A 27,122-nucleotide genomic window follows, 5' to 3' on the forward strand; every position below is an offset into this window, starting at 1 on the left:
TAGGCTGTGTTTGTATGTCGTGTGCATCTTGCCTAGCATGTATAAGGCCCTGGAAGGAAGGTAAGAAGGGAGGTCCTCCAGCTGCAGCTCTCAGCAGATCTGAGAATTTCTAGAAACAAGTCTTTGAAGGGGGAGCAATCATAGCTGCTACCCTCATTCCTCACGTGCATTCCCAACTTGCACATGCCCTTCAGAAACAATCCTTAGATATGATTCATTCCATCTTAGAATCCACCTGGTTCCACTGTTTTCTATCTCCAAAACGGTCTACTAAATCTGCTTTTAATTCCTCAGCAGCGATTAGCTCATGGCCCTGTTCTTTTCTTAGGACCATTCTGAACAGCTTCCTTCCTCAATAAGAAAACTTTCTTAGAGAATTTAAAGAGACTCAGTCATGCCAATCAAAGTCTTCTGTCTGCTCAACAACACTCTGCAACTTAGGATTTCCATTACTTACCTTAACTAAGTTGGTCATGGATGCACGAAGATATTTTGGTATTATTGCTAACAGCGAAGGATCACGGGATAGAATCTCATGCCTGAAGAGGGCACCCCAGGTCATATGAGTTGAAGAGCGTAAAAACTAAACCAAAACAAAAATCCATACAGCTTAGCCTATAGGTTTGGATATGCCTTGACCAAGATTGTTACTCAGCCTAACATTTATCAACAACCATTTTACAGGAGGAAATCTCTGCATTTTGCAATCACTCCTGCAGTACATCAGCAATGGGTGACTGGATAATGACATGCAGAGGCAAGTGGGTCAGGTGTGAACCCTTGGAGCATGGTAAGGATGTCACTTAACCCTTTCTCTGTTCAGATGGCACTAGGATCACAAAGCGAATATAATCAATCAAAGTAACACAACTCACTAATCTTGGATTTAAATTTTTTCTTGTTTAAATCAATGGGGCCACAACCCCTCTCATGGAGCACAATCAGAAAGCCACCTGTGTGGAAACCTGCTGACCAAGACAGTGACATGTTCGAGGAACAGAGCCAATAATTCTTTCATAAAATGTTTGCTTGTTTGATTATTTATTTACTTATTTATTTATTATTGTGTGTGGCTCTGTGTGGTACAGTCAGAGGTCAGAGGCCAACTTTCAGAAGTTGGTTCTCTCTCCTGTCACTGTTAGTCTCAGGGACTGAGCTCACACTGCCAGGCTGGTGTAACAGTGCTTCTTACCCCCAGCCGTCATTCCGTAGGTCCAGTGACATTTGCATACACGTAGGAAATACTCCAGGACACAATACTTAATGTCAGTTGACCATACAAAATTTGTTAAGTTATTTGCATAAAGTTTTTTTACCTGACTTGGATGGGTTGTGAAAGCAAGAAAAGATTCCAGGTACTTTCCAAAATTTACTGGTGTTTGTATATTAGCATCTAAGCCCTAAAGAAGAAAAAGACCACATTAAAGGTACTGAGTAGGAACCAGCTGAAGGGAGATGGCTCAGGGAAAGTAGGGGAATGAGTAATAAACAGATAACAGAAATAACATTTTGAAGACTAGATGTATTGGTACACGCCTGTTATCTTAACACCAGGAGAGCCAAGGCAGAAGTATGCTGAGTTTAAAAATAGACTAAATTACAGAGATACTGTCTCAGAAATTTAAAACCAAGGCTAGAAGAAGACAGTAGTAGCCGGGTGGTGGTGGCGCATGCCTTTAATTCCAGCACTCAGCACTCAGCACTCAGCAGACAGAAGCAAAAGAATCTATGAGTCAGGCTAGCTTGGTCTACAGAGCAAGGTCTATATAGCAAGTTCTGAATTAGCCAGAGCTATTACATGTCTTTAAGAAAAAAGAAAGAAAAAAAAAAGATTATTTCATCAGACCTATTCTATTTATATTTTTGTGACTCAATCTGTTAAATACCCATTCAATCCAGGTATGATTACATTTACCTTTAATCCCAGCTCTGAAAGGCAGAGGCAGGTGGATCTGAGGCCAGCGTGGTCTACACTGTGAGACCCAGGCCAGCCAGGGCTATATAGTGAGATTCTATGTCAACAACAAGCAAACTGCCACCAACAAAAAAACAACAACATCGGGCTAGAGAGATGGCTCAGTGGTTAAAAGCAGCGGCTGCTCTTCCAGAGGTCCTGAGTTCAATTCCCAGCAACCATATGGTGGCTCACAACCACCCATAATAAGAATTAATGCGCTCTTCTGGCAGACATACAGGCAGAACATTGTATAAATAAATAATATAAAAAAAAACATCAAAGAACCCAACAACACCAACCTATGCATCCACGCCCAACTTTTTATTGAAGATGATTTACTGTATAGAATCATGTGAAAAAACTGGTAGAGCAATGCCTCATCTATCCAATCAGTGAAGTGGCAGTGCTTCTGATTCCCAAGTAAATGATCCCTCAAGCAGCCCCATGCTCTCCAGAGCACATTTGCTCACCAGCAGTGCACACAAAAGATTGCCCAGTGCACATAACACCTGACAAAGTCTTTTCAGGAAGAGGTAGTGTTTTTCTTCCAAGCCTCCTCCATCTGCAGTCCTGTTAAGGAAGAGAATTGTATGATTAGTTACATGTCAACAAAAGCAAGGAATCCCACCAGGAAGAAGTTCTACTGACTGGGCCTTACTAATACAATCTTAGTGTTTACTAAGTCAAAAAACAACAGGCCAGTTGTGGTGGCGAAGGCATCTCTGTTGAGTTCAAGGTCAGCCTGGCCAGTAAATGGAAGGCTGTCTCAAAAAACAAGCAAACAAACATACAACTCAACAAGCCAGCCTGGTGGCACTTGCCTTTGACCCCAGCACATAGGAGTCTAGCTAGTCCCAGATCAGCTGGGGAGACAAAGTGAGACCCCGTTTCAAACAATGAGCGACAAAGCCCAGCTCTGATGTGGGATACGGTTTCAATGCAGTTTCTTGCCTCATCATTAAACACTGATCTGGACATGATAAAAGTGCTTAATACTTTAGGACTTGAATTGTGTGTGACTGATAGAGACAGCACATACACCCAGAAGCAGCAGCACAAAAACACTGGTTGAGACCCAGGGAGATCTTGTAGAGATTCTCAGCATTGGAAAACATGGCATTAATGTAATGATTACTTACACCAGGGATCAAAAAAGGATAGAATAAAAATACTTTATGTCTTCAGCCAGTCAGATGACTTAGCAGGTAAAGAGAGGCACTTGCTGCCAAGCACAAAGATTTGAGCTCAATTCCTGGGACCCACTGGGTGGTAGGAGAAAACTGGATCTTACAAATTGTCCTCTGATCAAATACATACCATAATGTGTGCCTGTGTATACTTCCATGCAAATAAAAATAGATAAATATAATTAAAAAAATATTTTGTTTAAGCATGGTGGTACACACCTTTAACCCTAAGAGAGACAGGCATTTCTTAGGATTCGAGGCCAGCCTGGTCTATGTACTGAGATCCAGAACAGCTAGGGCTATATAGTGAGACCGTCTCAAAAAAAACAAAAACAAACAAACAAACAAAACAAGCAAAATAAGGTGTCTCACTTTCCTAAATTTCCTCCAGTGTATACGTCTGTAATTCATCCATAATCAAATAGCTCTCATAAAAACAAACACACACACACACAACAAAAGAGACTATATTTGAGTTTTTTTATTGGTGAAAATTAGCCTAAGACAAAGAAGATTACTGAACCTCAGAAGCAACAACTCATGTGCATTGCAGAAGCAATAACTCAAGGCAGGAGGATGAGAAAACCCGGTCTCAGGGGAACCAGAGACTGGAGGGATGCAGACAGACAGCACACTCTGCAGCCTGCCTATTCTGAACCACAGCCTTCCTAACTGTGGGTGGGTATAGCATGTACCAACTGGAGACCTCTGGGAGCATATCACAGTTGCTACAGATTTAAGAGCTAGACCTTAGGAGCAGTAACCACAGTGACAGCCAAAGATATATTATTCAGGTAACAGAATTCCTTAAAAACAGATGCATCCTTCTTAAGACAGCAAATGCCATATTAGAGTGGATAGTGAGGGATCACAGGCAACAAACACATCTTGTTTCTTACACCCCTTTCCATACTTGTCTTTGGGACTCAGATAAGAGCATCACAAAGAGGGTAGACCCAGAGAGATGGTTCATAGTGTCTCATTCATTCATATTCTGTCTCTCTCTCTCTCTCTTAGACACACATACATACACAAATGCGCACCAGGAAAAACATACTGTAGGAGGGAGGACTTGGGAGGACCTGAGGGAGAAGAATCTGTGGTCAGAATACATTCTATGAAAATAAGCTATTTAATAAAAATTAAAATTATTAATTTTACTGTATTAATTATACTGTAGGGCTAGGTGGGCTATCAGTGGTATTTCAGTATTTTCTCAGCACGTACAAAGCTTAGCACCAAAATAAGCAACAAACAAACAAACGACAAAAACCCAGCTAAACTAAGGGCTGGAGGTAGCACCAACAGGTTCTGCCCTGTATGAGGACCACAATTGGACTCTCCTGTAAGAGCTGAATTTGCACCTGTAACCCTGGTGCAGGGGAATGAAACAGGCAGACTTTAGAGATTATTGGCCAGCTAGTCTAGCCAAGTGAGTGAATTCCAGGTTCAGTAAAATGTTGGCTCAAAAAACAAGGTACATAGCAATAAAGGAAGACACTGGTATTGACCTCTGACCTTCATGCACAAACAGACATCTATAAACACGATGTACATAAAATGAAAGTAAAACAGCAAAAAAACACATCAAAACTCCACAAGATATAGAAAGGCAAAGACTCACTGTGCAGCGGAGAGAATATAATGCATAGCAACATCTCCAAATAAGATCATCAACGGTTTCCGGTCTTCCAACTTGCCCTGGATCCAATTTTAGGAAAACATGGTCATATATACTAACTATAGTATAAAAAATAAAAACAAAAAACTCCCCTCATAGTACCTAGAAGTACATAGAAGATATAGATATCTTCTATACCTCTAACTGACATCAAAGTAAGCTTTAAACTTTAATGCTACTTTAATTAAATATAGTGACAAGAATCATGGCTATTTCAAGGAGCCCCTAGCCTAATACATTTTCATATACTATGTTCACGATTTCAATATTTCAATGTTGCAAACTTTTATCTAAAGGCATTGGAGGCAGCTAGTAAGTTGAGGTTAAGGGATAAAATCCCCAACCCTTTAAGCACGAGACACACAGCTGAACTGGGTTTAATACATGCTGGTTTGAATGCGAATGTACTTGGTCCCAGGTGGTGCTGCTGTTTGAGGGAGGACATGGAACCTTTAGGAGGTGCATTCTTGCTGTAGGAAGTAATGTGAATGGGGGGGGGGGTTTCAGAGTATACGGCCTTCCCTTTTCTAGTTCTCTCAGCTAACCATTCTTATTACCATGGCTGCTGTCAGGATGGCCTCCCATCCCTCTGGAACCACTTCCCCAAGTCACCTTTGTCACTGATAGTCAGGGCTTACTTTTCTGCTGACTGCAATGAGCAGACACTCAGCGGCTCCCAACTGCAGCTCCTCTTCATTAAGAAGCAGGCAGAGTGTCTCCAGCAGTTTGCAGTTTTCAGCGACAATGTGATTCAGAGACACCCAGTCAATATAGCCTGCCAGGGTATTCAGTGTTGCAGTGCTTACTCGGCAATTTGCTTTAGCCTGTGTGAAAACACTTGAGTAAGAGGGACGGAATTAAAACTTATTTTTCAAATTCTGAAACAGAAATAATTCTTCAAAAAAGTTTTCGCATAATTACTGATAGGGAGCTCAAATTTCTTTCCCGATAACAGAACCATTTCTTATCATCCTCAGCACTGATCACTAACAACAGATTGGCAAGTATGGCATTATATCTTCTTTGAAAAACTCCCACACTGTCATTGTACCTCCTACTATAGTTAAGTGAGGATGGGGGCTTTAGAAGGCTGTGGCCATTCGGAGGCCGCAGTCATTAGGCACACCTACCCATACCTGAGAACTTTAAGAAGCATCCTTCCAACTCCACACAGTGCTCTTACCTCCGCCTCCCGAGAAGCATCAGTCTTCTGGAAGAGAAGTATAAAGAACCCAAGGGTTTACTGAGGAAAAGACTCACGATAACTTACTACTCTCTAATAAAGGGGCTGGAAGGATGAGGGTTTACAAAGAGCCAACTATTTTGGTTTCTTTTCAGACAAGGTCTTGCTAGTATAGCTCTGGTGTGCCTGGAACTCACTATGTAGTCCAGGCTAACCTCAACCTGAGAGTATCTCCTGCCTTAACCTCTCAAGTGCTGAGATAAGAAGTCTGAAGATAAGAAGGCAACCAAGAGACTGACCAAAAAACAGGTTAAAAAAAAACCTAATGAATAAAGTTTATGACTACCTATGTATAGTAAATCACGCATGACAAATTAGTAAATACCCAAACACCAAAGTAATGGCTGCTATGCAAAAATATGTACAAATACAGCTGATTTTTATTTATCCTATGTATCAGGCTCTAGGCCAGCCAGGTGACTGTTTCAAATACCTAAAACTTCTCAAGAAAAGGAGAAATAAAAACGAGTGAAAGTAATGACTTCCTACAGTACTTGAAGGCAACTATCACTCAAGTCATAAAGGATCTAAGCAACAACAGCTAGGTCCAGCTTCTACCATTCCAATGATCCTCTACAAGCCCTGGACCGGGAATGGAAGCCAATAGGCAAGCCTCTTTATTTATTTGAGTTCAAAATTCAGCACTCTCCTTAATTGTGTCTGTGAAGGGATACAAATTAATCAGGACTGAGAATGAATGACACAGAAATTCAAAATCCCAGGGCCACGTAGAGTGCGCATGTCTCTAATCTCAGCATTTGGAAGGTGGAGGTAGGTAGGATGGTGAGTTTGAAGCCAACCCTGGGATGTGAGACCATATCTCAAACATGAGTAACAAAGTGAAGGAAGGAGACCCCTGTGTGTTTATTTCTAATTTATGTTCAAGCCATCACAAATCTGAGCTTCTCTGGCGCACACTCTGCTGAGTGTGCCTAATACATAGAAACCAATAGACTGCTCTAATAATAGTTGTCAACAAGGAAAAAAGTTTTGTAAGCAGAGAAAATGTATTTTTTTTTTTTTAAGAAAAAGTAAGAAAGAACCCCAAGGGGATGAGCAGATACAAAACAATTTTCTTCCTTATTGCTATTGTTTTTTGAGATAGGATCTCTCTATGTAGCTCTGGCTGGCTATGTGGACCAGGCTAGCCTTAAACAGAGATCTGTCTGCCTCTGGCTCCTAAGTGTTAAAAATTAAATAATGAGTTCATTTATAATTTGTAGTATGTGCGTGTGTGCAGGACAGAATGGATGTGGAGATCAAAGTGTAACAAAAACATGTTCAATTCTCTCCTTCTACCAAGTGGTCTCAGGGATGAGACTCAGGCTGCCAGGCTTGGCAGCAAGTGCCCTTACCTACAGTTACTTTGCAGCTTAGAAAATCATTTTTGGTCATATAGTACTGTGAAGCTGTTCACAGACCTTAATGCATGAAGTGGAGCTCTCCACGTGCTAAGACTTCTGTGTTTAAGACTATTTGAGCCAGGGGGGCTGGAGAGATGGCTCAGAGGTTAAGAGCATTGCCTGCTCTTCCAAAGGTCCTGAGTTCAATTCCCAGCAACCACATGGTGGTTCACAACCATCTGTAATGGGGTCTGGTGCCCTCTTCTGACCTTCGAGCATACATACAGACAGAATATTGTATACATATAAATAAATATTTTTAAAAAAAAAAGACTATTTGAGCCAGAGTGGGTCTGACTCACTAGACACTGGCCTTGAACTCCATCTGGCAGAGGAGAACCTTATATCCTGACTTCTTTGCCCTGCACTAAGGATGGGATGACAGGTATGAACTACCACACCTAGCATTTAAAAATTTAAGAGTAGCTGGGCATGGTGGCTCAAGCCTTTAATCCCAGCTCTTGGAAGGCAGAGGCAGGTATATCTCTGAGTTCCAGGTCAGCCTGGTCTACCTACAAAGCGAGTTCCAGGATACCAAGCGCTGTTCTATAGATAAACCCTGTCTTGAAATCTACCCTTGAAGTATAAATATTGCTGAGGTCCAAAAATTTTGATCCAGAATTCTTTCAAGAATTAAGGAATATCATCATTAATTTACTGCTATTTATTAGACAATACAAATAAGTGTTTCAGGAAAAGTTATCTTGAGGCCTAGTCAAACCATTCCCCTGATTTCCTCTGTGAAGTTAACCCATTTTACAGAAGGTACTCCTAGGGATTCCATTTTCTAAGGGAGAACATAGATTCTAATTTTTGTTTTAAGATAGACTCCTTAAATACGTAGCTGAGGGTGAACTTGAACTTTTTTTGTAGGGTATATACATGTGGTATATGTACATGTAAATGATATGTCTACAGTGTACAGACATATGTGCATGTATGTTGGAGTGATGCAGAGGTTAGAGGTCAACATCGTGTATCTTCTATTACTCTCCACCTGTTTTTGAGAAAGGGTATTTGACTGAAGCCAGATCTCATTAGTTGGCTACCCTAGCCATCTAGTAAGTTCTGTGTCCATTGCTCATTACTGGGATTACAGACACCCCACACACAAAGACGTCATGTGGGTGCTGGAGATCCTAGCTTGGGCCCTCATATTTGTGTGGCAAGAACTTTATTCACTGAACCATTTCCTCAGTTCCTACTGCCTACTGAGTTTTTGTATAATACAAATTATTAGGGGGGCTAGAGAGATGGCTCAGTGGTTAAGAGCACTGGCTGTCCTTCCAGAGTTTCTGAGTTTAATTCACAGCAACCACAGGGTGGCTCACAACCATCTGTAATGAGATCTGGCGTTCTCTTCTCGCCTTCAGGCACACATGCAGACAGAATACTGTATACATAATAAATAAATCTTAAAAATATATATACCATAAGGATTTTCATGACAGGGTTTCAACATGTACCTCTGGCTGTCCTGTCCCGGAACTCACTTTAAAAACACAGATAGCTCAACCTCACAGAGATCTTCCTGCCTCTGCCCGCCAAATGTTGAGATTTAAGGCATGAATTACCATGTTCAGCTTTTTCTTTTTAAAAGATTTTTATTTTCACTGGGTGGTGGTGGCACATGTCTTTAATCCCAGCACTCCGGAGACAGAGACAGCCAGATCTCTGGGAGTTCAAGGCCAGCCTGGTTTACAAGAGCTAGTTCTATCTAGGACAGGTTCCAAAGCTACAGGAAAACCCTGCCTCGAAAAAAACAGAAAAAAAATTATTTTTATTCATGTAAATATGTGTGTCTGCATGAGTGCATGCCACGTGTGTACAGATATCAGTGGAGGCCAAAGGTTATGGGGTCCTTTGGAGTTGGGATTACAGTTATGGGATGTCATGTAAGTGCTGAGAACCAGACAGGTCCTCAGCACTCTTTCCTGATGAACCATCTCTCAAACTCCAAGATTAATTTTCAAATGCCTTCTGAAAAATTAAAGGTGGGAAAGGCGTTTGTCCACTCTTTTCTGTGGTGTAGGAGGTCCTTCTGTTTGTGTGTTGCTTTCATTATTTAATCAATAAAGAAACTGCTTGGCCTGATAGGGCAGAACAGACAGAACTGAATTCTGGGAGGAAGAAGCAGAGTCAGAGTCAGAGTCAGAGTCAGAGAGAGAGAGAGAGAGAGAGAGCGCGCGCAAGATAGCGCAAGATAGCGCTGCCATGGAGCTGCCAGGTCAGACATGCTGAATCTTTCCCAGTAAGCCATGAGAGAGAGAGAGAGAGAGAGAGAGAGAGAGAGAGAGCGCAAGATAGCGCTGCCATGGAGCTGCCAGGTCAGACATGCTGAATCTTTCCCAGTAAGCCATGACCTCGTGGTGACATGCAGATTAATAAAAATGGGTTAAATCAAGATGTGAGAGTTAGCCAATAAGAGGCTAGAGCTAATGGCCAAGCAGTGTTTTAATTAATACAGTTTCTGTGTGATTATTTCAGGTGTACGCTAGCTGGGCAGCTGGGACGAAAAGCACCCTCTCCTCCTCCTGTAACATTTCTGCAGAAGCAAAACCCACTGAGAACAAAACACCACATCGCACCGTGACAATACCTACTGCAGCCAACCCACAGCAAAAGGAACCAGGACCAAAGGAACACCCTGACTTATCAGGACTTTACAGACTTGTCAAAAATCTAAAAAGGTTTTGTGGTTGTTGTTTATTGATTATGTGTATGGGTACCAAGCGTGTGTCTGGTTCTTAAGAAGGCCAGAAGAGGGCATGAGAGCCTCTGGGACTTGATTTACAGACGACTGTGAGATACAACGTGGGGTGCTAGGAATCAAATACCATCTAGAGTTTTAATAACAAATTTTAAACTGCAGCTTTATGCTTCTTAGGTTTTGCAGACAAGGTCTCACTATGTACCCCTAGCTAACCTGAAACTCACTAGTATACCAAGCTGGCTTGGAACGTGGGAGATCTGCTTCCCTCTGCCTTCCGTGTAATGGGAATAAAGGAGTGTGTCACCATGCCTGGCTCTTATGCTATTTTAAAAGAATGCTTTTATCTTGAAAGAAATTTACATATAATCTCATTGAGCTGAATATCTGAGAAAATGGTTTATTGTTTCTGACATTTCCTAGAAATTTTGCTCTTAAGATGGCCTTTCCTGCCAGGCAATGGTGGTGCACGCCTTTAATCCCAGCACTTCGGATGCAGAGGCAGGTGGATCTTAGTGAGTTAGAGGCCAGTCTGGTCTACAAAGCAAGTTCCAGGACAGACAGATCTCTTACACAGAAAAAAACCTTGTCTTGAAACTCCCCATTTCAAAAAAAAAGAAAAAGGCCTTTCTTTCTGCGAAACCATACACTCTCATATCCCCATGGAAAGTCATTTTCACAAAAACAACAAATAAACACCCCAAAACAAAAAACATTACATTCAGGTCAAATACAGGACATCTGCTGTACCCAGCGCATAGATCTGCAATCTCAGCTACTCAGGGGGCAAAGGAAAGGATCACAAACTCATGGCCTGCTTGGATGGTAAGTGGGGTCAAGGACATCCTTGGCAACTTAGCAAGAACTTCACTGAAAACAAAAGGCAAGAGTGTGGTAAGAGTACAGCTCCACAGCAGAGTGCTTGCTCAGAATATAAGCAGGGTATAAGTTCCAGCCTGGGAAGAGAGGACCTTGCGGGGAAGAATCCATACCATTTGCTGGTACTTGTTTACATTTTCCTGAAGTGTGCTGAGCAGAAAGCTGAAGATTCTTTCCATGTTCTGCGTTAATGTTTGCTGAATATCCCTTCTTCTTTGAGTGGGAAGTGTCTGAAAGGTCACTACATCCTCTGCCAACCGCAAAAGGATAAACATCACTAACTCCCTCTGCGTTTCCTAGGCCAACAGAAACAAGCTAGTTAATCAAAAGCACTTTATTGTGTACATATGCTAACAGATGACCTGCTATTGATAAACCGTGAACACGAATACAAAGCAAACTCAACGACTGCTCTAACCATGAGCACACATAGCCAGCACGCATGCACTCCATACCCCTTGTCTGGAGAGAGTGTCCAGTTCCAACAGCAGGTCAGGCCAGTGCTGTGGCCATTCTCGTTTGATCATCTCTACCATAATTCTGGACAGAACATCTTTAATGTGGTTCTCCTCTTCCAGAATACTCAATGTTCCCTGAAAGAAAGACATTATGAAGACAGTAAGACTAAACTCTAGGCATAAAAACTCAAGAGCCCTTGGACTTCGAATGTGACCCAGTTGGTACAGTATTTGCCGGGTCCTGGCTTTAATCCCCAACAGGACATAAACTGAGTGTGGTGGCACACATCTGTAATCTCACATATGGGCAATGGAGGAGGATCAGAAAGTCAAGTCACCCTCTGAGCCAGTGAGACAGCTCAACAAGTAAACAAGCTTTCTGTGTAAGCCCGATGATTTGGGTTCATTCAAGAAACCCGTGGCAGAAGGAAAGAACTGACTTCTCAAAGTTGTTCCTTAACCTCCATCAATGTCTGTGCTGCGTATATGCTTGAGTGTGCACACACAGTGACAGAACAGTGTCATTCTCTACAACATATCAACTTTGTGCCCAGCCTGATCCACATGAAACTGTGCCTCAAAAGAAGGGGTGAGAGGTGTGTGTCAGTGAGGAAAGGTGCCGTGTCCAAGGCTGACAAGCTCAGTCCCATCCCCATAACCCATATGGTAGAAGGAAAGAACTGATCCCCTCTAGTTGTCCTCTGACTCCCAACGCACGCCATAGTACTCATGCCACACCCAACCCTCCACAGAGACAAATGGAACTGAAACAATATTCTCCTCTGAACCTAAACCTGTTCTCCATGTATGAATCACTTGTCTTGCGTTTTCAGCAATCCATGTTCCCATGTAAAATATAAACGACAGTTTCAACAGCTAAGTGGCTGTCAGAGTCAGGAAAACACTGCTGCTCTTATTCACAAATGGAAGAGGCTTTCGTATTGCTTCATGGTTTTGAAGATCACAGGGGATGCAGAAGTAAGATGTGCACTGGGAAACTGACAAACTGCAAGGGCATCGAGGAGAGCTGTAACACCAGTAGTTCCAATATTGAAGATTAACTGTCACTGTCTCCCAAGAATTTAAACGTTAAAACTGATAATTCACCACTGCTAGCCTCCACAGGACTAGTAAATTACAAGTCGTAACTAGTTAAACTAATCTAATTTTGCAAAACATCTTTTCCCAATTAAAAGCAGAGAAGGTCAGGTTGGTAGTACTTGTCTGTAATCCCAGTACACAGGAGGGTCAAAAATTTAAGTTTATTCTCAGCTATATAGCAAGACTGAAGCTACCCTGGACTTCATGAGAACCTATCTCAAAAACCCCCACTAACTACACATGTATCCCCCTGTTAATACACTCTTATAAAAGAAAAGATGGGCATGGTAGCTGATGCCTGCAGTCCCAGAATGCAAGAGGCTGAAGGCAGGTGGAGGCCAATATGGGACACAGAATGAAGTCCTAGTTCAAAAAAAGGCTAGTCAGACACAGAACAGTACCTCAGGAATCCCAGTACTTGGAAGGCAGGGGAAGGAGGATAGTTTGAAACCACTCAGAACATAGTGAAACTAACTAAATTAAATAAATAAAAAGGCGACCAATTTATAGCATGTTTGAAGTCTTATTAATGACTGAGACAAATCCACTCTCTATGGTTTCATCACATGGCTCACAGTAGTTAAGCGTTGATAAAAAGGAAAAAGATTCAAAGTGAATGGTGTTGTAATCAACTAATTTACATCTAAGAATCTTATCTATCTATTTATTTTGAGGCAGGATCTAAGTAGCCTTTGCTGTCTAGGCAGTCACTTCGTAGACCAGTCTGGCCTTGAACTCTGAGATCTGCCTACTTCTGCCTCCCCAGTGCTGGGATAAAAGGTGTGTGACCATATCCGGCTACATCTAAAAATCATATTCATTCATTTGCTGAGATGTTTAATCTCCTCTGCTCTGTCTTTAAGGTCATGTGGATGTCTGGGAACACAAGCCTCCCAACAACCCTTTGCTCACATTTACGAGCAGCTCCATGACACTGTTCTTCAGATAAACCTTCTCCAATCGTGACATGCCGTTCCAGCGAAACCTGACCACCAAAACAAAATCAACAAAACCATGTTAGAAGACTTCTCTTCATAAGAGAATATCTGTTTCCTGCTTTACATTTTGTAAGAAGTTTCATTAAGAAATTATACTTGCTGTGCTATGGTGGCGCACGCCTTTAATCATGCATTCGGGACGCAGAGGCAGGTGGATCTCTGTGAGTCTGAAATCAGCCTGGTCTACAGAGTTTCAGGACAGCCAGAGCTGTTACAGAGAAACCCTGTCTTAAAAAAAACAAACAACAACAACAAAAAAAACTACTTTTGGTCAGGTATGGTGGTTGTCACCTTTTATCCCAGCATTAGGAAGGTAGCAGCAGGTGGTTCTATGATTTCAAGGCCAGGTTGGTCTACATAGTGAATTCCAGGACAGTCAAGGTGTCATAGAGAGACTCTGTCTCAAGAAATCAAAAACTCATGCTCCCCACCCCCAAACACACTCTCGAGGATGGAGAGGTGTCTCAGTGATTAAGATCTGAGTTTGGTTCCCAGCACCTATGCTGGGCAACACACAAACACCTGTAAGCTCCATGATGATCACATATACATTATGTGCACTCTACCTTCACTCACAAGCACATATCCATACAAGTGCACATTAATTAAAAATAATAAATTCTTGCCGGGTGATGGTGGCACACACCTTTAATCCCAGCACTCGGGAGGCAGAGGCAGGTGGATCTCTATGAGTTCGAGACCAGCCTGGTCTACAGAGCTAGTTCCACGACAGGCTCCAAAGCCACAGAGAAACCCTGTCTCGAAACCCCCCCCCCCCAAAAAATAATAATAATAAGCGCACGCCTGTAATCCCAGCACTCGGGAGGCAGAGGCAGGTGGATCTCTATGAGTTCGAGACCAGCCTGGTCTACAGAGCTAGTTCCAGGACAGGCTCCAAAGCCACAGAGAAACCCTGTCTCGAAACCCCCCCCCCCAAAAAAATAATAATAATAAGCGCACGCCTTTAATCCCAGCACTCGGGAGGCAGAGGCAGGTGGATCTCTATGAGTTCAAGGCCAGCCTGGTCTACAGAGAGAGTTCCAGGACAGCCAAGGCTATACAGAAAAACAGTCTCAAAAAAACAAAACAAAGCAAAAACTCTTAAAAACATCCTTGGTGCTGGAAAGATGGCTCAGCAGTTAGAGTACTTGCTACTCTTGCAGAGGATTTGAGTTTGGGTGCCAGCACCCACGTGGCAGCTCATCACCATCTCTAACTCCAGTTCCAGGGGATGAAATATCCTCTTCTGGCCTCTGTGGGCACCAGGCATGCACAAGTTGCACATACATACAGACAGGCAAAACACTTATAAACATAAAATAATTAGGTTGACCTATTTAAAAATTCTACTTTTGATTCTTCTGTGTTCCTCAGAGAATGAACAAAAGTCCATTTTAAACAAGTAACACAGAGTCTCGAGGAGCTTTGTAAATGCTTTTGTGCATTAACCAGCATCTACATGAGATTTATGTCACAAATCAGCTTTTCTCCTTGATTCTGTTGACAGCTCAAAGACAAATTCCATCTAGCATCTACAGTGTCAATGCTTTTCAAAAAAAAAGTTCTTCTGGCTGGGCGTTGGTGGCACATGCATGCCTTTAATCACAGCACTTGGAAGGCAGAGGCAGGTGGATCTCTGAGTGCAAGGACAGGCTCCAAAGCTACACAGAGAAACCCTAAGGGGTGTGTGTGTGTGTGTGTGTGTGTGTGTGTGTTCTGTTTCTTTTTTAAATTTCGGTTTCTTGATACAAAGTTTCACTGTATAGCTCACTATACTGGAACTATGTAGCCTATGTGAACCTGAACTTGTGGCAATATTCCTGCTTCAATTTCTCCCTGCACGGCCAATGTGAGCCACTATGCCTGGCTTGTTGAATGCTTAGCGTGTATAACAACACATTTACAGAGATGACTTAACTGAACAAGAAGTAAAAACCCTGAGTGCTGTTCTCTCCTGGCCATTGGAAAAGCACCTGTGGAGGACATGAAAGGATTAAAGAGTTGCTCTCTTCAGCAGACAGCAGTGGCCAAGAGCTCCTTACTTGACAACATGTTCCAGGATCTGAAGGCCAAAATGTCTGACGATGGCAATCTGTGTTATTTCAGCCAACCTCAAGCCACACGGGACACAGATAGGGCACTTTTCTTTAAACTCTTCACAAAACTGAAAGAAGAAAAGTTATTATTTCCTTGGGGAAACATGAGAAAATGCATTTCAAGAAAATTCCAACCTTAGCTGATCGCGTGCATCTTCACTGGGAACTGAACCTTCCGTGCGGCAGGCAAGCACGCGATCTCTAAACTAGATCCTCAGCTTTCTCTGTTTGATAAGTGTATGCAGTATATTTACGTATGTGCATGTGTATGTAGCTGAGCAAGCAAATGAAAGCCAGAAACTGAAGCTGAATGTCTTCTCTCTTGGCTAGACTGGCTAGCCAGCAAACTCAGGGATCTGCTAGTCTCTTCCACAGCTAAGCTTGGATGCCAGCACCCAGCAGCTACAATAGCACTTCACCCTCTAAGCAGTTTGTTCACTTGAGAAAGGGTCTCTCAAAATTGCCTGGGCTGGTCTTTAACTTTTGAATTTCCTGCCTTAGTCTCCTGAGTACTGAGGATTATAGGCCTGCCTTTTCCACTGTATTTTAAGTTGCAAGATCTAGATTAGTATTACTAATGATCCACTTTCACAGTAATCATGTTAACACTAAAAAGAAAGTGGCCCTAAAAGAAGGAAAAAAACGTTAGAGATATACCCATAGAGGGGGAATGGCAACCCCTGGGATTAGCTTTAAAAACTGTGGGTGACAGGAAAAGACAGTAAACAAACACATCTGTGCATCTGCGTTTCGATCACAGGACTATTCGGGATCTCTGTAGTATTCTATTTCTGTGCCTGTGTAAAACTCTTCACAATAAAAAAAAAAAAACAAAAACAAAAAAACCCCACACAGCTGTTTGATTCCAAACCCTGTACCACATACACCTATATATTGTTGCTCACTCTAATGGGGAAGCTCTGTTGCAGGTTCCCAAATAGCAAAACTTGAGATAGACCTTGGGGCAGCACCTGGGACTCAAGAAAACTATTTCCAGGAAAGCAAAGTGCCCTTGTGAAAATGCAAAGCCAGTGGTAAGGCTCATCTTTGCGCAAAAATAGCAGAAGAATATCTCACACCTATAAACAGTGGAGGAGTGTTAACGAATCAGCCAGAGATGCCCAAGACTAGAAAGAAAGTCATGTAAGACTGTAAGAAAAAGGGATACTCGGGGGTTTGAAATCACCACAAGTCTGGAATGGATTGGCAATGCAGTGAGGATGGCACTGGGGACAGAATTTGCACGTGCGCTCCTAGAACGCCAGGCAATGTGGGGCTTGCCCGGGCGTCAAAACGAGCGCAGCCTGCTGCGGTGGAGATCCGTGGGGAGGTCAAGAGTGAAAAGAAGTGAGCAGTGGGCAGAAAGGCCACTGCGAAGTGGCTGGGGAATGAGCAGCACTTAGGGACAGGCGCGCAAGCGAAGAGAAGACCCAAACGAGAAGGGGTGAGGAGGCCCGCGAGACCAGAAGCCACTGTACCAACTGCGAGTGGGAGGTCCAATGGCCGCAGAGGCGGGAGACAAAATGAGCTTGGAAAGGCCGCCGGGGAAAACTGGGATGGGGGTCTCGGGGCAGGCCCAGGGCGCCAGGACCCCAGCTACCTTGAGGGCTTCCAGCCGGTAGCGCTGGGTGGAGCTGGGGTCCATCATGACCGTCACCGCTTTCACTAGCTCCTCGCACAGCGCGTTCACTTGCTCCATATCCATGGCTAGAGCCGGAAACACCAACGCCGACCCGGGAGCACGAGGCGCACACGGCTCCCCTGGCCGGACCACACGTTGATAACCAGGCCGCGGCGGGCTGGGGGTGGGGAACCGGAGGAGGAGGGTGAGCAGCAGAGGCAGGAGCTGAGACGAACACAGCGCTGCGCACGCGCCAGACCCGCCACCGCGCATGCGCGCACGGAAGTGGCGGCTCATTGAGTCGGCCCTGCCTGAGTGGGCGGGGCGCGGGAACGGAAGTTTTGCGATGCGCAGGCGCATCAACCGTCCTTCGCTGCGCGCGCGGAGCTGAACTCAGTCTCCTCTGGGTTTGCTGTGGGACGGGCTGCGCGGGCCCTTGGCTTGGCGGGATCCTAGGGATACCGGCTAGATTCTCCGTCGACACGGGCAGCCGGTCTCTCGGAACCCACTGACCTGCTCCTGGGAAGGCGACGAGATTGTGTAGACGCCGTCATTTTCCCTCCAGGGGACTCAGCCCGGAGCCCGCAGCACTGCTCTTGGCAGTTTTGACAGGTGCCCGCCGCCGAGGGTAAGGACATTAAAACTCGGGGTTCGGAATCGCTGTGTCGGATTGCTTCCGTTGCCTTGGCTGTTGGTTTTTCTTGGATAACTGGGGGTATACTTGGCCGAAGTGGAAACCTGCTTCAGTAGCGAGAAGGCCCTGGAATTGTCTCTAAGGAGTGTTGTCTTGTTGAAAGGATTATTTACTTGTAACTTAAACCTTCCTCTCCACCGGTACATATTTTCTTGTGCGTGTTCCTACGCTCCAGATGTGTTTTGTACAGAAGGGAGTAAACCAAAATGTTTTAAAACGCATCCCACTACGCCTCTGGAGGCTGAGACAGTAGGATTGCTTCGGGTTTGAGGACAGCCTGAGCCACAGCGTGAGATTCTGCTTCAGGGAAAAAAAAAAAAAAAAAAGGAAAAAAGCCAAACCTAAATTAACATAATCCTTTCGGAAGCAAAGTTTCGGCAGTACGCTGATTTTACACTGATACAGACATTAGTACAAAAGAAACACATATAAGGTGTTTTTTCTACTTAGTTTATGTTTATGCTTGCTGCCCTTAAATCACAGATTCTTGTTTCACATCTGATATCTATATCGAATGTGGCACTTCCCTGTATTGATTGTGGCAGCACATTTGCCATTTTCTGGCTTTATCTGTTCCAGTATTACAGAAAAACTTCTTCAAAACAAAGGCATGCCTGACTTGCATAGGTGAGTGATTAGATGGATTTGTAAGGAGTTAAGGCCTCGAACACTCCGATCTTTAACTATTTATTTATTATCTTTACATTAATACTGCAGCTTATTTTCAAGGTGAATGTTCATTTGAAAAAGAAAAATTCAAGTTACGGTTAGGTACTCACTCATCTGTATAACCTGTTTCTTGTATTTAAATCATGAATTTCCTGTGTTCTTGTGAAAGTGTTAGTTATGATAGGCCATTGGTATGCAAAGCTGCTGCGTAGTGTAAGTGCCTTGAGCACTTACATGATGTACAGCGGTTAGCAGAGCAAGTTTTGAGGCCAATTTGGGCTATGTGACATTCTGTCTTTTAAAAATAAGTACAGGGGGAAAGAAAAAAATAAAGTAACCACTTCTCATATCAACAAAGGAATTGCACAAATAGAAAATCACTGAGCCCCACAAAGTAGTTGTAAGAGGTAGGAGCCTCACAAGGTAGGAGCTGTTGAAAGTTTGCAGAGAAACAGGTTATTTATGTAGTATTAAATTATTCTCTCTCTCTCTCTCTCTCTGTGTGTGTGTGTGTGTGTGTGTGTGTGTGTGTGTGCGTGTGCGTGTGTGTGTGTGTTCTTGGAACAAAGTTCTTTCTACATAGCTCAGGTTGACCGTGAACTTAAAATCATCTTGCCTTAGCCACTTGAGTGCTAGAATTACAGAAGCATGCCACTATTCTCTATATCCAATTTTTTTAAAAAATTATTTTAAAATAAACAGTTTTACCTGATGACAGTTGCAGTGGCAAACACCTTTAGTCCTAGCAGAGGCGGTTGGATCTCTGTGACTTTGAAGCAAACCTGGTCTTTATAGGGAGTTACAGGGTAGCCAGAGCTACACAGTGAGACCCTGTCTCATGCTCCTTCCAATTTTGCATGAATGCTATGATATTTTAGATAGATAGATAGATAGATAGATAGATAGATAGATAGATAGATATAGTCCTTCCAAATTCTCAGGAAGATTGATTCCAGAATACTCTTCCTGAAGCCTGCAGGATACCCAGACTGCAGATGCTTGGGTCTCTTACATAAAATGTCATGTGTAGTGTTTGCATATGACCTATGCCATTGTATATATAGACACACACACATACAGAGTCACTTGCTAAGGTTCAAAGTTGTAGTCTTGAGAATGCTAGGAAAGAGCTCTAACAGTGAGAAACATCCCACCCCACCCTCTCACAAATAGTTCAGATCCTAATACCTAGCACAATATAAATAGATAATCTGTATCTCATAGAGAATGATGGGAAGTATCCATATACAGTCATTGTGCATGGTTTTCCTTGAATGTTTTCAATCTGAGGTTGATTGATATACAACATTTTCTTCTTTTTTTTCCTAAATTTACAGTTAGGGTTTATCTATCAACTAGATTACCCTTTTGCCCTCTCTACCTAGTGTACTTTGTGGGTTTTTGGTCTGAGTAGTTTTAATGTTCATTTTCCTATGAATTATGATACTGAGTCCATTGTTAGGCTCTGTGGTGGTTTGAGTGACAGTGACTGTTCCACCCCCATAGACTCATATGTTTGAATGCTTGGTCTTTAGGTAGTGGAACTGTTTGGACAGAGTTAGAGGTGTGACCTTGTTAGAGGGGCTGCGTAAGTGAAAATTCCCTGTCCCAGCAGCCACTTCACAAATAACTACTCTGTCTTAATTATAAATGCTCAATGAATAGCTCAGGCTTGTTGCTAGGTAACTCTTACATTTAAATTAACCCATATTTCTTATCCATGCTTTGCACCATGCCTCTTGACTTGTTACCTCATTTTCTACACAACCTGCTTCCTCGGCCTCTGGCTGGAGTCTCCTCTGACTCCAGAGTCATCTGTTTCTGGTTGTCCTACCTATGCTTCGTGCCTCACTACCAGCCTGTCAGCTTTTTATTAGCCATTGAGAGGCATATATATTCACAATGTAGGGAGGATTATTCCACAGCAGAGCTGTGCCACTGGGGGTGGGCTTTGAGGTTTCAAAAGCCCACAGTAGGCCCAGTCACTTCTCTCTGCCTATAGATCAGGATGTAACACTTTCCAGCTACCGCTCCAGCCCCATGCCTGTCTGCTTCCTGCCATGATGACCGTGGACTAACCCTCTGTAACCAAGCACCCAATTAAATGTTCTCTTTTATATGAGTTGCTTGGATCATGGTGTCCCTTCACACAACAGAACAGTAATAAGACAGGCAACTTTGGCTATTTATGAAATGTCTGTTACTGAGAATGAGTAGCCAGGTGTTCTGATGCATGCTTGTAATCCCACCACTTGGGAAATAAAGGCAGGAGAATCTGAGCCCCCTGAAACTGTATTTGAAGCTTTATGTATTACCTTTATAAAATTGTATTACTTTATTCTCATGTCAACAGAAGGAAATGCCTCCCATTCTTCTTAGTTCCCATGCTCCTATTCATGCTGTGGTTCATCAGTTAGAATGTGGAGATACAGTTGTTACTGTTGTTTTGAGAAAGGGTCTCAGTGTGTAGACCTGAAGATCCGTCAAGGGCCATGAGAGGTATAGCAGGATGACTGGTATTCCACAGACTGACCTACCAGATGGGTCATAGGGAGCCACACCTGGAAAGGCTGTGGAGTTACTGGCTGTGGAAATTGGCTGGTCCTCTCTGTAATTTCTCTTATGAGTCACTTCATCTCTTCCCTAGGAATAGCTTTACTATTTCCCACTATTTATCTCATCTACTGGGCTCATACATCTGTGGCTAGCCTGGAAGAGGACTTTTCATTTACTGTATAATTTTGATATATAGAATATATACTGGGTGCCCTGAATTCTCCCACAGTCAACTTGGGAAAGCAACCTCAGTTTACCCCTATTCTGCTCTTTACTGCATCGAGTAAAGGATGGTTCCTGCCTTGCTCATGGCTTTACTGATTACAAACGTTTAGCTCTTCACTTAGTCATTTAAGAATATATTGTAGCACAGGGATTCCCCCTCCCTAGCTTCTCTCTCTTAATTAACCTCCTTCCCCCTTAAGAGTTCACAGAAGCTTTCACAGACCACTCCCGCTTTGAGCCAAAAAGTAAGCTGACAGCTACAGTTTTGTGTAAAAATCCTTATCTGTAGTGGTATTTTATTTATGTTTTAATAAATAAGCTTGCCTGAAGATCAGAGGGTAAAACTAAGCCACTAGAGGCCAGGCAATGATGTCACACACCTTTAATCCCAGTACTGAGGAGTCACATGCTTTCAATCCCAGCACTAAAGGGGAATATAAAACGGGAGATGACAGGGCTCAGGGCTCAGTCTGCAGTTGCCCAGCCTTGGTAGAGGTGAGGCTTCTCTAGTGGCTTGACTGTTTTGCTTTTCTGATCTAAAGCTTGAACCCCAATATCTGTCTCTGTGTTTTTATTTATTTATTTATTTATTTATTTATTTATTTTGGTTTTTCGAGACAGGGTTTCTCTGTGGCTTTGGAGCCTGTCCTGGAACTAGCTCTGTAGACCAGGCTGGTCTCGAACTCACAGAGATCCGCCTGCCTCTGCCTCCCAAGTGCTGGGATTAAAGGCGTGCGCCACCACCGCCCGGCAAAACCCACCGTTCTTTTTTTTTTTTTTTTTTTTCCGAGACAGGGTTTCTCTGTAGCTTTGGTACCGGTCCCGGAACTAGCTCTTGTAGACCAGGCTGTCCTCGAACTCACAGAGATCCACCTGCCTCTGCCTCCCGAGTGCTGGGATTAAAGGCGTGCGCCACCACAGCCCGGCTCTGTGTTTTTATTTTATTTTATTTATTTTATTCGTGCCTTTAATGACCCTGAAGGAATTCCAGCCCTGTACCGTGCTATTGCCAGAGAATTGTTGATTGTGTCTATATGTGTATATAAGCTAGACGAAACTTTTGCAGCAGGACAGAAGAATAAATGGGACGTGATAAGATGTGTGTGAGCTGATTCATTTCCTTTACTCTCATTCCTATAGCCAGTTCCCTCACTTGCTGTAGCATTCCTTTTGGATGCTGAGAGGTTTAGGGGCTGGTACCCCAATAAACCTCAGTAAAGATCTATCTGTCCCTGCCTCCTGAGTGCCGAGATCAAAGATGTGCACCTACCACACATGGTAGACATATAATAGGGGTCTTTTGTTGTGTTTTTGTATTTTAGATTAATTATTTTCTATTTCTGAATGTCTTCCAGAATAAATGGCTGCTGGGCAGGATCGAGTGGTTGCTCTTGTGGATATGGATTGTTTTTTTGTCCAGGTGGAACAGCGGCAAAATCCTCACTTGAGGAATAAACCTTGTGCAGTTGTACAGTACAAATCATGGAAAGGTGGTGGGTATGTATAATTGATGGTGTCGTGTGTGTGTGTGTGTGTATGTGTGTGTGTGTGTGTGTGTGTGTGTATGCATGTTCACAAGCATCAGATTCAGCTAGGCTGACTGGTCAGCAAATCTAGAGAGCCACCTGTTTCTACTCTCACAGACCTGGAATTAAAGGCATGTACTACTGCACCCAGCTTTTTCTGTGGGTCCTAGGGATCCCAACTTAGGTCTACTTACTTGCATGGCAGACAGTTTACTGAGACTGAGCCATCTTTCCAGCCCCTCTTAGTATTTAAAAAAAAAAAAAAACTATGTGTGTGTTTTGTCCACTTCTGTGTCTGTGTACCACCTGCATACAGTACCCACAGAGGGCAAAATAGGGTGTCAGATCCCCTGGGACTGGAGTTACTGATGAGCCATCATTTGGGTGCTGGGGATCAAGCCCAGGTAAAAAGAGCAAGCAGTGCTCTTAATACTTAACCATCACCCCAGACCCCACTAGTATTTTAGTCTTTGGAAACTCAATGATTCTATTCTAGGTCTTATTTTTGAGATTTCTGAACTGCTGTGTCTGCAATTGAATAATAGCATCTGTGGTCACAAAGTTTCTAATTTTATGTGTTTACAGCCTACTTCTGTTAAAGTTTGTTGTTTGAGATCATGTAATACTTTTGGTTTTGTTTCCTTTTCTCTCCCTAACTTTAGAATTATTGCAGTGAGTTACGAAGCTCGTGCATTTGGGGTCACTAGAAACATGTGGGCAGATGATGCTAAGAAGCTATGTCCAGATCTTCTACTGGCACAAGTTCGTGAGTCCCGTGGGAAAGCAAACCTCACCAAGTAAGCAAAAAACATTGTAAAGGAACATAGAGGACTTAGGCAGTGTTTTGTGGATATGGGAGTGTGGCCTGTGATAGAGTGGTTGCCTAGCATTTATTCAATCCTAGGTTTAATACCAAGGGGCCACTTAAAAAAAAAAAAAGCTACAGGTGATACTTGTTATGCTAGCTTGTTGTTCCCTGCAGTGTACTCAATCAATTGTTGTTCAAACAAATATGAAATGTTTTTCTGTCGACATCCTGTGTCTATGAGTTAAATATTTTATGTGTACTTCAGTAATAATTTTATTACTGCTTTTAAGTTCTTGTCTTTAAGGAACCACTTATTATCTTCCTTGTTTAAAAATCAGTCATGGGGAGATGAAAGATGGCTCAATGGTTAAGAGGAGGTACTGTTCTCAGAGAGGACCTGAGTTTGTTTTCCAGAACCTACATTGGGCCTCGTTGATGGTGAATGACCCTTATTGCCACCTTCTTTGTGGGAGCCATTTTCCTGACCCCAAGTTGGAAAGGATGGGAGGGGGCACTTTATTTGCCTTATTTTTTAAAAAAATTATTTATTTTTATTTAATTGCATTGGTGTTTTATCTGCATGTTTGTCTGTGTGAGGGTGTCAGATACCCTGGAACTGGAGTTATAGACAGTTTTGAGCTGCCATGTGGGTGCAGGGAATTGAAACGAAGAGCAGCCAGTGCTCTCAACTGCTTAGCTACCTCTCCAACCCCTGCCTTTTTTCTTCTTCAGTTGATTTTGTCTCTTCAAACTTGAAGGTTTGCCCTAGAATGAGAGACGTGTATATATAGAGGTAGACACAAGTTCCAGTCATTATAATGGTCCTGCTTTAGTCAGTTCTGTTGCTGTGAAGAGACACCAGGACCATGACAGCTCTTATAGAAAGGAAACATTTCATTGTGGCTTGCTTAGACTCTCAGAGGTTTATTAGTCTTTTATTTTCATGCAGAGAGTATGGCAGCACACAGGCAGACAAGGCAGCTCAGAGTTCTTTTTAATTATTATTGTTTTTATTGAGCCATATATTTTCCTCCGCTCTCCTCCCTTCCTATCCCCTCCCCTTCTACCTTCTCCCATAATCCCCATGCTCCTAATTTGCTCAGGAGATCTTGTTTTTTTTCTACTTCCCATGTACATTAGATTTATGTATGGCTCTCCTAAGGTCCTCGTTGTTGTCTAGGTTCTCTGGGATTGTGAATTGTAGGGTGGTTTTCTTTGTTTTATGTATAAAAGCCACTTATGAGTGAGTACATATGATAATTGTCTTTCTGGGTCTCAGTTACCTCACTCAATATGGTGTTTTCTAGATCCATCCATTTGCCTGCAAATTTCAAGATGTCATTGTGTTTTTCTGCTCTGTAGTACTCCGTTTTGTAAATGTACCACATCTTATCCATTCTTCGGTCAAGGAGCACTTAGGTTGTTTCCAGGTTCTAGCTATGACAAGTAATGCTGCAATGAACATACTTGAGCACATGTTCTTGTGGTAGGATTGACCATCCTTTGGGTATATACCCAAAAGTGGTATTGCTGGGTCTTGAGGTAGGTTGTTTCCTAATTTTCTGAGAAATAGCCATGCAGGTATCCAAAGCAGCTGTACCAGTTTGTACTCCCACCAGCAATGCAGGAGTGTTCCCTTTACCCCACATCCTCTTCAGCATAAGTTGTCATCAGTGTTTTTGGTCTTGGCATTCTTACAGGTGTAAGATGAAATCTGAGTTGTTTTGATTTGCATTTTTCTGATGGCTAAGGATATTGAACATTTCCTTAAGTATCTTTCAGCCATTTGAGATTCCTCTGTTGAGAGTTCTCTGTTTAAGCCTCTACCCTATTTTTGTATTGGATTATTTGGTGTTTTTTTTTTAATATTATTATGTATACAATATTCTGTCTGTGTGTATGCCTGCAGGCCAGAAGAGGGCACCAGACCCCTCTACAGATGGTTGTGAGCTACCATGTGGTTGCTGGGAATTGAACTCAGGACCTTTGGAAGAGCAGGCAATGCTCTTAACCTCTGAGCCATCTCTCCAGCCCCTTATTTGTCCTTTTGATGACTAATTTTTTTGAGTTCTTTGTATATTTTGGAGATCAGCTGTCTGTCTGATGTGGGTTGGTGAAGCTATTTTCCCATTTTGTAGGCTGCTGTTTTGTCTTGTTGACTGTGTCCTTTGCTTTACAGAAACTTCTCAGTTTCAGGAGGTCCCATTTATTAATTGTTTCTCTCAGTGTCTGTAGTACTGGGGTTATATTTAGGAAGCGGTCTCCTGTGCCAGTGCGATCAAGTGTCCTTCCCACTTTCTCTTCTATGAGGTTCAGTGTAGCTGGCAGCTCCGAGTTCTACATCCAGATCCAAAAGCAGCAGGAAGAGGCAGAAACACTAGGTCTGGCCTGAGCATTTGAAACCCCAAAGCCCACCTGCAGTACAAGCATTTTCTCTTGAGTTTTTCTTTTCCCAGATGACCTTAGCTTGTATCAAGTTGACAAAAGGCTATCCATGTCTTAGATAGATGTATAAGATGGTATTCCCCAAAAGAAGGTGACCTCCCTGCCCAAGTGTATCACCACATTCTAGGCACTTGTCTTCATAATTTGAATGATAGCATGTCCAGAGTGATTGGCTTATACTAGCTAAACACCGTTGTCTGAAACTGAAGTCCATAGTCAGTTTGTTAATTTTTAGTGAGAGTTGCTGTCATAAGAAAGATCTGTTGTGCTGAGTGCCATGTTCTGCATAAGTTGTCTTGTTTGAAGATAGACTCTGAAGCAAAAGATATTTTGGTTGTATATAAATAGCAAAGGGATAAGTGAATATAGTTGTAGTGATGCTGAGCGGCGGGCCTGTTTTTCATCCCACCCGGCTCCCGCAGGGCTAGCTTTACACCCGAAATAACAACACACAAATTGTATTCTTTTAAACACTGCCTGGCCCATTAGCTCTAGCTCTTACTGGAAAACTCTCACACCTTGATTAACCCATTTCTATTAATGTGTGTAGCACCACGAAGTGGTGACTTACTGGGAAGATTCTAACCTACGTCCTTCTTGAGCCAGAGCTTCATTGTGTCTTCCTCACTGCCTTCTTCCTCCCAGCATTCTGTTCTGTCTACTCCACCCACCTATGTTCTGACCTATCAGGCCAAGCAGTTTCTTTATTAATTAACCAATGAAAGCAACAGATCTACCTAATTTTCTGTCCTATCAGGGCCAAGCAGTTTCTTTATTAATTAACCAATGAAAGCAACAGATAGATAGAAGACCCACCTACATCATATAGTAGAATGTTTCATGGTGCAAGGCATTTCTTTTCCTT

General features: G+C 42.8%; 2 protein-coding genes across 5 annotated transcripts in view; one reads left to right on the forward strand and one right to left on the reverse strand.

Moving 5' to 3' along the window:
* Positions 1 to 17,560, reverse strand: part of Xpo5 (exportin 5) — a 40,225-nt gene extending 22,665 nt beyond the window's left edge. Inside the window, exons 1-11 of one of the 2 annotated variants that reach the window (XM_013350947.1) lie at positions 17,314 to 17,560; positions 15,660 to 15,781; positions 13,532 to 13,604; positions 11,516 to 11,653; positions 11,174 to 11,356; positions 6,009 to 6,032; positions 5,464 to 5,649; positions 4,769 to 4,845; positions 2,428 to 2,527; positions 1,317 to 1,400; positions 458 to 583 (exon numbers count right to left, since the gene is read on the reverse strand). In XM_013350947.1, the coding sequence (XP_013206401.1) occupies positions 458 to 583; positions 1,317 to 1,400; positions 2,428 to 2,527; positions 4,769 to 4,845; positions 5,464 to 5,649; positions 6,009 to 6,032; positions 11,174 to 11,356; positions 11,516 to 11,653; positions 13,532 to 13,604; positions 15,660 to 15,781; positions 17,314 to 17,418 (1,218 nt within the window). In that variant the 5' untranslated portion in view covers positions 17,419 to 17,560. Of the gene's footprint in view, positions 1 to 457; positions 584 to 1,316; positions 1,401 to 2,427; positions 2,528 to 4,768; positions 4,846 to 5,463; positions 5,650 to 6,008; positions 6,036 to 11,173; positions 11,357 to 11,515; positions 11,654 to 13,531; positions 13,605 to 15,659; positions 15,782 to 17,313 lie in introns of both variants that reach the window. The other variant, XM_005359764.3, reaches the window with a different exon arrangement.
* Positions 17,561 to 17,736: 176 nt separating this feature from the next.
* The window catches only part of Polh (DNA polymerase eta), a 36,229-nt gene continuing 26,843 nt past the window's right edge, over positions 17,737 to 27,122 (forward strand). For 2 of the 3 annotated variants that reach the window (XM_005359766.3, XM_026785810.1), the window contains exons 1-3: positions 17,737 to 17,962; positions 22,834 to 22,975; positions 23,667 to 23,801. In XM_005359766.3, the coding sequence (XP_005359823.1) occupies positions 22,839 to 22,975; positions 23,667 to 23,801 (272 nt within the window). In that variant the 5' untranslated portion in view covers positions 17,737 to 17,962; positions 22,834 to 22,838. Of the gene's footprint in view, positions 17,963 to 22,833; positions 22,976 to 23,666; positions 23,802 to 27,122 lie in introns of those variants that run through there. The other variant, XM_026785809.1, reaches the window with a different exon arrangement.

The sequence above is a fragment of the Microtus ochrogaster genome, linkage group LG2, assembly GCF_000317375.1.
Source record: "Microtus ochrogaster isolate Prairie Vole_2 linkage group LG2, MicOch1.0, whole genome shotgun sequence".
NCBI lineage: Eukaryota > Metazoa > Chordata > Mammalia > Rodentia > Cricetidae > Microtus > Microtus ochrogaster.